Below are 13,970 nucleotides of genomic sequence, written 5' to 3' on the forward strand. Positions count from 1 at the left end.
GGTATATACAAGCAGCGAAGCGTAGCATGAAAAACACAGCGGGAACAAAACAAAAGCTTAGATGTTATCACTACAAGTGTACCTGAAAGCCCTATTTGTACCTATCAAGGTTGGAATTTGATGAGAAGACTGATGCAGAGAGGTTGGCCTTGGCCGATGCAGCGATAAAACAAAAATTGTGATTTAGATCAATGGAGGGAAAGAGGACTCACTGTTTTGGGAGCCACCCTTCGTCTTGGATCAGAGGAGGGAGAACTAGTTCGGTGGTTGATGCATAAGTGGCAAGCAAGGACATAGGAAGCTCTAGACTGGGAAGACTGAGATTTTTTCCATTCCTTGAAGAAGTGATTTTATTGTTTAACAGCTTTGTCAATAGTGGATTGAACCTCTTAGAGGATCAATCTTGAAGGGAGATAAAATTTAAAAGATACACGCCAAGTAGACTTCTTTTGGAGATAAACGAGGCATTAGCAGATAGATCATTTGAAAAATCTGATCACAATGAAAAAATTTCATCAATCACAATGAAGAAAAAAAATACAACGACATCCGATACGCCGACACGAAAAGCCTCTACCGAACCTTTACCGAGCCGTGCAAATTTCATAACGAACGTATAACAATAACGCCGAATGTTGAAACAATGGTCCCCTCACACGTCATAAAGTACTTTTTCCGAAAAAACTTTTGTCGTATTTTTACGGTGATCTTCAACTTTGCGCGTCTATATCTGGAAAACGAGTAAAGATTTTCGAGAAAAAAATTCACGATACCTTCTAACTCTCGACTAACTACCAATTTATAGCCAGATGGGTTTTTAGAGGTTTCTGTCATTAAATGCAATTGCCGTTTTCTTTTCTCAGTGGTTGCTGTGATTTTCACGTACGATCGCTTTATATCTGGGTGTGATCGTAGACCCGTACGCTCATTCTGAACCCTGTGGAAACTGCACCACGTACAAAATCAAAGATATTTTTCAGGATCAGGGAGGTAGCCAATGCATAACAAAAACAAGATGCACAACAAGACATCAAAAGAATAATTGTTTAAAAAAACTGAAAACCCACCTCTCCATTCCTAGCTGTTACAGAAAATGAGGCTTTATCCAATTCGTGTTTCAATCTAGAAAAAGAAATTTCAAGAATCATTCGATAAGTTCACCTAAGCTGGTCCTTCGATACAACGAGAAAATTCTGTAATCTTCATTCACTGTGTCTTGTGGGGTTGCGTGGTCTTAGCTAAATGGATACACACACTTTAAGAAGAGTGCGTAAACCAAAGTCGATGTTTTGCAAGGATTATACAGCGTACGGATTTAGCTGAGCCTGCTTCATTGGAAAGAGCCTTGAAATACTTTTTCGCGCCGGTAAGACAGGTATAAAGCTGGGCAGCCTTCAATCACTTTTTTGAACCAAGTATTGAACACATTAATATATTAACAAAGTCTCTGATTTATTGCTTTTTAAAGTTCAACTAAGTACTGATATGCTGCAAAAAGCTGAAAATTTGTCCATGCTTCCTTTATAAATGATAGCATTGGATATATGATAGCAATGGACAGTTGGTTTTTACGAAAGGAACACAATGGGAATGAAAACTTGTCAATGATGCTTATTCAATGTTTGCTGAATTACGCCTGCATTCTGTTTAAAAATTGCAACTTTACCAAAACCTCCTACGCCCTTATATTCGATATTAATTCATTTGCAAGATACCCTCACGAAAGACCTTTCTAGGCCAAAGAGTATATCATATTAATGATTTTACTTAAAACTATTTCAGCTGTCCTTGAAATCATCAACGAAATTCGGTAAAAATCCGCCATTATTGTGGTAAATGGAGAATACATTCTTCATTTCATTATTTTCTTTCGACATAATATAATTCAGGCAAAAAACAAGCAAACCAATTAGCAAATAATACAAATAAATTTTGAAAATAACACTAAAACAGATACTTTTTTAATTCCTGTTCCAGTTCTATGCATCTTTTTTTCACTTTTGACTTTGAAGCGGCCAGGTCTGATACGTGATCTTCCAAAATCTCTTTTTCCCTAATTGAAAAACATATTCAGAATCAGAGGTTAAAAGGTATTATAGATCAATAAAAAAACAGATAATCCTATGTTAAAAATGATTCGAATCTTGATAAACGAACTCAAAATACTACAGCAACCTTTCGGCTAGCTGACAATGGTTAATCAAATTACAAAAGAAGCGTCACTTGGGTAAAATGGTAAAAGTAGTTACAAACGGAAATTTTACCTTGATATTTCTTCAACCTTTTGCAGCAAATCATTCTTTTGAGTTTGCAGTTTTGTTCTGTAAAAAACGAGTATCAATTACAATATCAAAATGGAAGTTCACTTTGGGCTACCTCTGGTTTTATGCCACACCTAACTCAGCATGTGTTGATGTATCACATATCCAGCAAAAGTGATAACATGATCAGCAATTTCTTTGTGATTACGATTACATGATCAGCAATTGTGATAACATGATCAGCAATTGTTGTGAGGGTGAAATCCTTTGGTGTTAGGGATCCTTTTTGCTAAAATAACACTTTCGAATATTGGGAATTGGGAAAACGATCACATCGAAAGTTCATCAGTTCCTGAACTATCTCTGTATTTTTCTCAAACAATGTATAAATTGTATCTTTTCATAGAAATGAATTTTACTCCATCTTTAAAAAGCCTACATTGCTTTATGATTTGAGATGCTAGAGATGGGCGTTAACACCGTCATGAGATTTTTCGGAAAATAAAACAATTTGATCGCATTTTACTTTTAAAAAATGTCTTGACCAGCTGTTCTGTTGCTTTAAAAGTTTCAATGAACTTAATTAGAATTTGTTCTAATCAAATTTGTTTCAAACAATGGAAAGAAGCGACAGATGGAATTCTTTTACACATTTAAGACTGAAGCTAATAAACAATGATTCTGGTAAAGTCTAAAAACAAGAGGTATACTATCCAGGGTAAATCTTCTTGACAAGAAAAATATTAGTGCGGCTAAGCGGGGCAAGCGCTTAACTTTGAAAACGTGTTCTGAAAAACTATAGCATTTAAACAAACTTGATAGTCCCACAGCTACAGTTACTGTGTTTGAAATTTCATTTCATTTAATCTTATCTACACACGATATCCATTCAGTAAAGAGAAAAGTTATGATATACAAACAAAACTACATCACAATTAAAATTGGTTAACGCTCATCAGATCTAAAAATATAAATTGCCTGATCTCTCATGGATCCGTGCCAGCATTTTATGAAACTCATTATTCGTTGCCATGTAACGGAAAGCTTTCCAAGTTTTACAACTTACCGTTCTAGTTATGTGTATTTGCTGTAATTTCAATAGTTTTGCTATAAAATGGAAACCTCAAGTAGAATCGATAACGAGTACACTGAGAACACAAAATCCCGAATATAAGGGAAAATTTGTTTACTGAAAGAGAATATTTATCAGTATCCGTTTAACAGATTTTGTAACCCGAATAAACAAGCACCAAAATGGTAACACTACTTACTTTGAATCTAAAAGCTCTTCATTCTCCTTAATCAAGCTCTCGAGACCTGTATCCATTGGTGATAAGAAATCCCTTGACATATCACCTAGAATACTTGGCTCTTCCTTTGAAAGCTCCGTAAAAAGGGAAACATCATTAACCGAGCTATCCAGTTCGGCCGTCCGTTGTGCTGCAGGAACATTTAATCTTCTTTGATCTTGTAAGGTTCCCAGTCTTGAGCTATCCAATGAAAGCTGCGATGCCAACACGTCATCAATAGATGACAAATTCTCGGGTGTTTCAGTATAAGCTACAGTGGAGCTGCGGAAATTGTCAGAGCTTTCTCCTAAGACTGGTTGCTGCTCTACATGTTCACTACGATCAAGCAAAGTTTCTTCTGTAAAACTGATACCAGAAACAGATTCCACAACGGCCGCTTTATCTGGAGTATTTTCAATAATATTTTCCTCTCCATGGTTAGAATCAGAAACTTCGATATGTTCTATAGTTTCAGATGTATCCGACTGTTTTGAAGCAGTGGAAGCAGATTCCTGTGCCATTTCCAGACGTCTAGAGCTACTCGACTTGGTAGCAAAATCTAAAATTTGGATGCTATCAAATGAAAGAGAAACCCAGAAAATTCGGAAGGAACAATCAATTCAAAACGAAAAACAGGAAAAAGGAGCATACTTAGCCAATCATAATCTGTTGAAGAAAATACCTTTCCAGAAAACATTGAAAATATGATTGCAAAAGGCTTTTACCAAAATAATTTATAACGTTATATTAATTCACCAGTAAAAGGGGAAACCGGGTAGCTACCTTGCTTCTCTAGGCCGGTTTTGTTCTCATATTCAAAAGACAGCTCATTGCCCTTCTCGTGCTTTTCAGTTGACAATTGATATTGATCAGTATCAATTATTTTTTTACCAGTCTTTTCGTTTATTTCTGCCGAAAAAGTAGGAGGAGCTCTGAGCTTGCTTTCTACCTCATCTTCTGGTAACTGTTTCCTGTTAGCAGATTAAACATGCAAAGTTTCTTAAAATTGTTTTATACAAAAAATACTAAATTTTATGTAAATTAGATAATGCTGAATACGAATAATTCAACATTACCTAAAGTCAATGGAACCTCTCTCAGAAGTGCATTCAAATGTGCACTTACAGACAGCTACAGAACCAGGCTTTAAATTTACAAAGAAATATTCAATACAAGTTAAAAAATGTTTGTTAAGAGACTATGATATGATATTTAACATAGAAAGGTGGTTTGTAATACCTGACGAATGGAGAAGCATCTTGAAGACCAGCAGTCATTCTCCTGTAGTGCTCCATTCTTTCCATATACATGTGGATCATCTATTGCAAAAAAGCTGACGCTTAATCAAATTAAAATTATTTGTAAACATGGATTTTAATAAAAAGCATACCAATTTGGTAATATATACAGTGCTTTCCTACACACTAAAGAGCAGAATTGCAGCTTTTCTTTTAAATTACAACTAAGCCATGACAGGTCAGCAAAGAAGGTCTCAAAAAATGCAAATTAAGAGTTACTTCCACAAACTCCTGCATGTTTGAAAAATGTATTATAATATAGCTTCAAACTAGGCTTTACAGGGCATTTTTGAATAAGAAAAAATTTTGTGAAAAATAAAAGAAATGTCATACCTCCGTGTGCCTTGTATGAAGTGAAGAGTACTCTCTTTTGCTCTCAGCAAATCTTTCTTCTGTTCTTTCAACTGATGACAGAGATAAACAAATTGTATTGCCCCAATTAAAAAGTTAATTGAGAACTTGGAACATAAAGGGCTAAAAATTTTATTAATTATTACCAACTAAAAAGATTGTCCCTTCCTGCTGGAGTGTAAAAAAAAAATTTTATTGCATAATTCCAATACTTCATTAAATTGTAGCTGAAAAATTCCCCTTGCTAATCAGAAACTGGACATTGCTTGCTTTGTCAAAATTTGTTTTGCATTTGAAGGGCCTAACAGTAACTTTTGAAAAACAACCACTGCAATTTAACTTTTGAAAAATTTGTTGCCTGGAAAATGATTTGAATGAATTTAGATTTCCAGTTTCCATTGATCAATTCTATTGCACTTGTGACCAGAGGACCCTTGAGCTTTAAATTGAATTGACTTGAGCTTTAAAAAGCATTGCGAAGTATTTTGTCAAATATTTTGCCTTGAACCAGTAGAAAGTTTTTTTCACCATATCCAGAATTAGAAAACAGCTGAGAGCTTCAAATTTACATCCTAATACAACAGAACTGCAACTTATAGCACTTGCAGCTAGTAGATTGTGAATAGGTGATGTTCCAGTGTGTGTCTTCAGATACCAAGTAAAGGTCATCTAAGATATGATGTGACATCAAACTTTTTGGCAGTCTCCTGAACTAAGATTTGACCTCTCTTGACCAAAGATTTCACTCTGAGTCTTTAGAGATAGCAAAAAAGATGGGTCCAACGGTGGATAGGGTTACTAAATTGCATTTGATTGCATTCAATTGGTGGCAGTGAAGATCATGATTGGAAGAGACAGGCTACTACTTAAATCACATAATACATCATATTGTTGATACAAGGCAATAGCCATATGCAAAACATTACAGTACTCTATCTGGAAAGACAAGCTGACCACTAATAATTAACATTATGATTCTCAGTCTACTTAATGTATATTTATTTTGTGAGGATTTTAAGCAAATATTTGATTGATAGCAAACAGGGCTGAAAACATGATTGACAAAAGAGCATCTCAAAAAATGAGAATGTAGTAACCACCATTACACTCACTTTGATCAAGAAGTGATTTTATCCTACTTTCATGTTGCTTATTTGTAAATTCCAATGATTCTATGCTTGCTTGAAGGTTTCCCTTTTCTTGATCCTGGGCATCTTCATATTCAAGATATTTCTAAAATGACAAGCAAAGGCTTTTAACTGAATTACAATTGCATTAACAGAGTGGGAATCTAATCCTGAAATGAAAATAATATTGCTTATAAATGATTACTGGCACAGAAGAAGATTAACATTTACAAAAAACCAACTTTATCTGAGTATCTTTAAATGTTCTATGTATCTACCTACCCATATTAATCTATGTTTATTTCAAAATAGATATATCAAAAAAGGCTTGAATATAAATTCAATAAAAACCAAAAAACATGAGGTATAAGCTTCTTCACAATAACTTTGCCTCAAATTTTCAACATATGATGCAAACTACAGAATGAAACAACAAAAGCTAACACATTATACAAAAACAAAACTTTCACATTTACTATTCCTCTTTAGTTGATCTATCATCTTAACCAGAGGTGTCAACTGTAGGGCCTACATGTCAGAATCAGCCTGATGAAAAAGATATGAGTGTAATACATTTTTTAAGAAGCTGCCTTTAACTGGCAGCAATGGGTCATATATTGGTGCCTAAACCAGATATGGCGGCTGATTGCCTGATTTCACATAAGTATGCAGTAACAACCTACCAACAATCTTGGAAAATCTATCCAGGAGTACCAGCAACTCACAGAAATTCCTATGATTCTTTTTCAATGTCTTTTGTAACACAAGGCAGATTTTCAGATTTTTCAAAGAACATTGGGAGAAAACTCCCAGTCAGCTCAATTTTATCAGGGCAGTCATAATATTACAGACCACCCTATGGAGTTCTTGAAGTGATGATGTCAAAAAAATATATTTTTAGAATCTTTGAATATGGATCCCATAACCTGAAAGGGCATCACAAATTACCTCTAAATGTGCAATATCAGTTAAATTTGCTATGAATTGGCTGAGATACAAACACATGAGCACAGGCTCATTCCTCATCAAACTGTAGTTTGGTCAAAATAATAGTAATCTGTTAGCAAACTTCAAATCTTTCAGTGGCCACCCTATTTTGATATATTTAAGAGATTTTGCACATTCAGAGGTATTTCACTGTGTTCTTTTAGCATTTCCAGATGTGGTCAAAATCCTTAAAATTTACTTTTTATGATGTCACACTTAAGAACTCTGTGAGATTTTGACTCATCTGAAAATTGTATAAATAACAGTGGTATAGTACACATATTTTTTTCTAAGAAACTAAGGTCCTGTGCTAGTAGACAGTTTCTTAAATTTTCTGACCATTTTGCTATCGAAAGTTTCTTACATGTTCCTTAAATTTTTTAGGTAATGAATTTTTAACCATACTTCCAAGGGAAAGTAAATAGTTCATTCATATTCAGAGATAAACTAAGTGATCAAAGAAATTTTTTCATAGAATGTCTAACTCTGTTGTGATCTATAAACAGTTCAGCTAATTGAACTTCATCAATGTCAAGTTGAAGTTAAAACAAACTTTTAAATTGAAACTTTTTGAGTGTGCAATTTACTGAGAATGAAAGCAAACTGCATGTCAAGTGTATTGTTGCAATATACAGTGAGGTTCATTGTCAAGATTCTTTGGAGTGTCAACTTAGAAACCTAAAACTTCAAAAGGGTCATACATAAATGATGTTACCTAAAATTTGAAGATTTTTAATACCCCCCTCCCCCTGTGTCATCAGCTATCTGCCCCCCCCCAAGTATTATATTGCCAGTGACATATTTTTCACACTACCCACCCCTCTCTTGCTAAAAATTCATTTGAAAAAGAAGAGCAAAGCTTAAAAGCATGCTTTTTTATCACAAAAAGTTGCGGGAATATAAATAACGATGTTGTGAAAAAAAATTTTTGAAGTTGTGAACAGTAAATGTTGCAAAATAGAACATTTTTTAAACAAATTTTAGCATTCGTAGTTTGCTCGGCAAAATTTCCTGAAACGACTGGACTTTCTGTTGAAAACTCAGAAAGTAGAAATCATTAACACATCAGTTTCGCTACATATTTACTTTATATTTCATAAGGCAAAAGGTCTACATATCAAAGTCATCATCATTTTTTTCTTCATCTGAATTATCATTTTAACAGTGATGTTGCGTGGGGACCATGAAAACAGGTGAAACAAAAATGGAATTCTGCCAAAATTCATAGACCTTGCAGGGAAAAAAGATTCAAATATCAAAAAAATTTAAAGTTTCGGGAAAAAGTTGTGGAAAAAAGTTGTGGATTCTGAAAATGACAAATTTTTTGAAAAAAAGTTGCAAAAGTTGGGAGTTTTTCCTTGCAACTTTTCTTCTGGCAACTTTTTGTTTCGGCAACATTTTCTTCCATTAAAGTATACATTATGTTTTGATAATAACTCATCATCAATAAAGTATTTTCTTGTAGAATTTTGACAAGATTAAAAACTGGGGGCCTTTCGAATGGTTATGAACAATAACCCTCCTTATATTTCCATTTATACTTTCTCCATTTTATAATTTTATGAATTTTCCAGAAAAGGATGGAATGGAGATCAAATCAGACATTCTCTTCACAGAATGCAAATTAGGTCAGAAGGGGGTGGCAGGGTGACACTCTCAATTCTAACCAAGAATTCTGGTGAATTTGCCTCAAGCAAGCTAAAAATGCAGTTGGGTTCTTCCAAAATTTCTTGTGAGAAGGATTTAGGCAAAGAAAAATGATCTTGAATTTTGATCCATTCTCAAAGAGTGGTTCTTATTAAAGCACAATCAATCACCACATTGTTTTCTATTTGTGAACCTGACTATATGTAAAGCTGCTATGATAACTTTCATTTACAACTTATGGAAAACGTTGGGTGTAATTTAGACACAAGACAGGGGCATAGCCAGTAGTGGCTGTTAGGAAGTGGAAACAAGGAATGAATGGGCCATAAAATGTTACAATAGGATCATGGGGATATGATCATGTGATGAAGCAGTTTTGCTGGTGATAAACCTTTTGCTACGTACTAACTCTTCCTTTATGTAAATAGCAACTTGAGTCTGAGCCCTTATAAACATAGCTCAATGCAATTTTCTTTGCAAGAGATGACCCAACTTTCACAAAGGAGACATCACGGAAGCTGGAAACCCCCTCCCTTCTCCCTCTCAAAGTGTCACCTTCCATCACCAAAGCTGTAACCCTTCTTTCCCCCTTCTGCAAGGATGTCATTTATGTATGACCCTGAATTATAAAAGTTTCTTAGCTTTTGTCAATTTTGGTAGGGTTGTTTCTTAACTTTCGAAAAACTGAGCCAACAGTTTCTTATATAACCTGTTTCTTATAAAAAATGAGTGTATAACTGTGTATGTGATGTAGTACACTATTTTTATCTTATCTTGAACTATCATTCCTCGTTTACTCTATAATTGGCTAGGTTTGCCCATTCTTGCAAACTGTTTTAGATATTTCTTTTTTTTTCTGTAGACTAAACTATATGCTCTAGATTTAAGGGAAAGTTGTTCTGAAGAAGCTTTAAGAGAGATACTTAAAAAGCTTACTAAGTATTTATATATAGATACATGATTATTTGCCAAAATCTGATAACTAAATGTTGATGTAACAATAATAATCCAAATGCTGCTTAATGTTTGACAATAAAAATTTTTACGAAAAGGAAAATTTTCAATTAAGGTATCGACATAATATAGATCATAAAGCCTATATATATCTGTGGGTGTATATATTTATGTGGCCTTTATGGGTGTACAATTTTATGACAACGTTGTAAGGAGTTCTGACGTGTTTTAAGGTTGATACTATGTATCGTAAAGCATTCCTTCACAGTGAAGCTTTGCAGGAGACCGAAAAATAGCATCTAGAATTAAACCACTTACAGATTCGGCTAGCTTTCTAAGTTGTTTTTCTCGTTCGTATTGATTTATCAGTTGTTCGTTGTCTTCGGACAGCATCTCCAGCTCCAGAGTCTGCTCTCTCATTTCATTGTAAGTGGTGTCTAGTTGTTCCAAAACGTTGACAACCATTGGCATTAGAGTGTCAAGTATTCCCTGGCCATAGTTCTGAATTAAATTTTCGAATTCGCCATAAATAGCAGCTGCCAATGAGGACACTCTTTCAGACATAATAGGGTTCCCAGCTTCATCATTACTGGAATAGACAGATTCCTGGTCTGTGCTTATTGCTAAATCCAAGTGCTCCATCTTACACACTCAGTAAACATTTGACATTACGCTTACTTCCTAATTTAAATTTATAGTCGCCGGTCTGTTAGTCATGTAAACATAATAACTCGCATAACTTCATAGTTCAAGCACAACAGCAGACTGAAGAAATCAGAATTGGCACATGCGCAATGGAGGGTACCGCCCTGATAAGCAGCCTCACTTCTGGACTGCTAGAGAATAGGGCGATGAGGTCATAGATCAAGAGAAAAAGATAAGGAGCGAATAAAAAACAACGTAAAACTTAAATGATTCATTAAAAAGAATGTAATGTTAAGACAAGATTATTGAATGGACAAGATTAAGTACAAAATGCTTAATTACAAGTACGATACGAAAGTTTAAAAAGTACAACCTCAACCTCTTCAGGACATATAGCTTGACAATCTGACATTCAAGCTAATGTTTACTTTCTCAACGGATTCTTGTAGTAGGGAGTCTAGGCTTTCATAATCTGTCAGGTGACTTTTTAAAAAATGTCTGCATTTCACGGGACTGATGACGTCATTTAACGGTAAAAATCAGATAAAATCATCGCTAGCTCTTTACTGAAGTGTTATTTTTTAATGCAAATTACATACTTTGACTCTTCTCGTTGCAAGCTTTCAATCGATGTATATTTAAGCATTATTTTCCGACATCAGTATTTTTATTATGACGTCATCAAACAATTTACATGACGTCATCAAAGATCTTACTGCCATATAATGATACATTTGCATAACTTTTTTTATTATGGCGCTGGATATCAGCAAAAGCATTTCTTCCATAATTTTTTCGTCCAAAAATTAGTATTTTGATCATTTAAATTAAATTTGTGCGCACCGCAATAGCCAAGGAAGTTCGAATAAGGTAGTCACTACCTGATGAGTGGGTCATTTCTTCCTCGGAAGGCATTATTGTCTGGTTCAGAGTCATGGTCCAACTCTGAACCGGACAATAAGTTCTCTGCATCTGCATTTGGCTTTTGCACTGAGTTGGAAGACAGTCTTCGCACTATTATAAGCTGTCCAAGATGTCTTCACACTATAGGTCTTTAGCGCTGGGTATGAAGGTGCATGATTTTCTTCATGGGTAAATTCATGTACATCTTCATATCCTTGTGCTGTAAAAGAAGCTTTCTTTTCACACCTTGGATGTCTTTTTAACCTCTTTTAAGATGGGGAAGCTGTTTTCTTGTGGACCATTTAGACTTTAAACGATCAAGTATGTCGTCCAAATTTCAACTGCAGGCTTTTGGCTTTTGGAACATGCCTTGTAGTAATTGCATCTAAACACTGTAGCCAAAATAACCTTGTTAAGTCGACACAATTTAATTCGTCTCTGATTGAGTGATTGTGGAACTGCTGCAGATGATTTTGTTTTCAGAATTGATAAATACGAATCCTTGCCTTTAAGCGGCTTTAATATAGTGCTCCACTATGTTCTACAGTTTCGCGAATGTCTTTACGTCTGCAATAAATCTTTCTGAGAGTCTCAGCCCATAATTCCATGGATCTTTGGGAGAACACAGCAAATTTTTGAACCAAACGTTTGAGCGATGCCTCAAATCTCGACGGTTTGTTTGTTGTTTATGCCATAAACCACTCATTTGTGGGTTTGCACTTCTGCATTGCATGAACAAGCAGCACACATACATCAGTATCCTTCGCAACAAGAACTATTTTGCATCTTGCGAGTTAGCATGCAAAATCATTCTGGTTTCAGCCTTTTTGTGGTTACATCTTGGAAGGACTTCTATTTGCTTTTTTGAAGTCTCCCATGCTTCTTCTCCGTAAGTTTTAACCAATGGAATTGTCTGGAGCCTGTGAGCCTCAGCGCTTAGAAATAATTTGCGAGTAAGTTTTATTAGATTCTCTTTGTTTGCATCATTGTAAAAAACTCTTTTAACCTTGGAGAATCTTTTGCTTTAAACTTTTTTTATGCACTTGCCTTGATGACTCACTTCTACTTTGTTGTGCACACAAAAATCCAAGAAAACATCGAAAGCAGTCTCAATAATGAACGAAGACCACCAAGGTTTCGAGACTGGCAAGGCTGTCTTTATCGAAAAGGCATTTGCACATCTCATCAAAACCATAGCTCTAGCCTTGCAACTCCTGAAGGTGTACTGTGACAAGGAAATTAAGCTGTTTCTCTTAATTTCATGTGCAAGGAGTCAAATCCATATGTAAATCTACCACCAGAAAACGCCAAATGGAGTATTGATGAGATGGTCATATTTCGCAGCGGAATATAGTCTTATTGAAGAAAGTCATGTACCTTCAGCCCAGCGCGAGGGCATCTTGGATAGCCTATAGTTCCAAGACATTCTTGCGACTTAGTGCAACAGTCAAATGCAGATGCAAAGAACTTATTGTCCGGTTCAAAGTGGGAGCAAGACATTGCAACTGCGGAGGAAGAAGTGACTGCATCGACAGATAGCACTACCTTATTCGAACTTTGGCTACTGCAGTTCGCACAAACGTAATTTAAATGATCTAAATACTAATCATTTGATTGAAAAAATATGGAAGAAATGGTTTTGCTGACATCCAGCCTCATATTAATACAAAGTTTGGCCAACTTATCATTTAATGACAATAAGATCTTTGATGACGTCATGCAAAATTTTTGACGACGTCATAATGAAAATACTGATGGCGACAAATCATTCTTAAATATACATTAATTAAAAGCTTGCAACGAGAAGAGTCAAAATATGTAATTTGCGTCAAAAAATAACACTCCAGTAAAGAGCTAGCGATGATTTTGTCTGATTTTTTACCGTTAAATGATGCCATCAGTCACGTGACACCCAGACATTTTTAAAAAAGTCACCTGGCAGATTATGAAAGCCTGGACTCCCTACTACAAGAATCCGTTGAGAAAGCAAACATTAGCTTGAATGTCAGATTGTCAGGCTATATGTCCTGTCTATTATATTCAAGAGCAAAATGAGAGATGCTTAGTGTTCAAGAAGTATAATACATTTCACGCTTTTAGAATGCTTGCCTCACTGTTACTGCAAAAATTGATAAATTAAAAAATCTTCGAAAATGAGGAACCTCAATTTTATTTCCAAGCAGGTAATTGATAACATTAGCACTTTTAAGCTCTACGAGGACATTTCTTTGCCATGCCAAACAGTTAGGGGCATACTCACCAATCCCTAGTACCTGGCAGACAGTAGCGGCGCCACAGGCAAACTAGGAGGAACACGTCCCCCCTCCCAATTCTCGGCAGGATTAATTGTGCATTTCTTTTAAATTCACCTAGAAAATGTTGGGGAGGGGTAATATTTTTGCAACGTACTTTTTGTGATGATATCCTATTGATCATGGGCGTTACTTTCAGGTTCCTTGTTCCCTGTTGGTGTTCCTTGTTGGTAAAAGGGCGGTTTCTGTTGCTAAA

The 13,970-nt window shown here is 35.2% G+C and overlaps 1 protein-coding gene across 1 annotated transcript in view; it reads right to left on the reverse strand.

Annotated features, from left to right (window-relative positions):
* LOC135686558 (C-Jun-amino-terminal kinase-interacting protein 4) overlaps window positions 1-10,691 on the reverse strand; it is a 32,650-nt gene extending 21,959 nt beyond the window's left edge. Inside the window, exons 1-9 of the mRNA XM_065202812.2 lie at window positions 10,233-10,691; window positions 6,312-6,432; window positions 5,182-5,252; window positions 4,790-4,869; window positions 4,334-4,521; window positions 3,533-4,109; window positions 2,265-2,321; window positions 1,958-2,053; window positions 1,068-1,122 (exon numbers count right to left, since the gene is read on the reverse strand). Of these exons, the coding sequence (XP_065058884.1) occupies window positions 1,068-1,122; window positions 1,958-2,053; window positions 2,265-2,321; window positions 3,533-4,109; window positions 4,334-4,521; window positions 4,790-4,869; window positions 5,182-5,252; window positions 6,312-6,432; window positions 10,233-10,556 (1,569 nt within the window). The 5' untranslated portion in view covers window positions 10,557-10,691. The remainder of the gene's footprint in view (window positions 1-1,067; window positions 1,123-1,957; window positions 2,054-2,264; window positions 2,322-3,532; window positions 4,110-4,333; window positions 4,522-4,789; window positions 4,870-5,181; window positions 5,253-6,311; window positions 6,433-10,232) is intronic.
* Window positions 10,692-13,970: the final 3,279 nt, after the last annotated feature.

The sequence above is a fragment of the Rhopilema esculentum genome, chromosome 6 (assembly GCF_057945365.1).
Source record: "Rhopilema esculentum isolate cy_ngs chromosome 6, ASM5794536v1, whole genome shotgun sequence".
NCBI lineage: Eukaryota > Metazoa > Cnidaria > Scyphozoa > Rhizostomeae > Rhizostomatidae > Rhopilema > Rhopilema esculentum.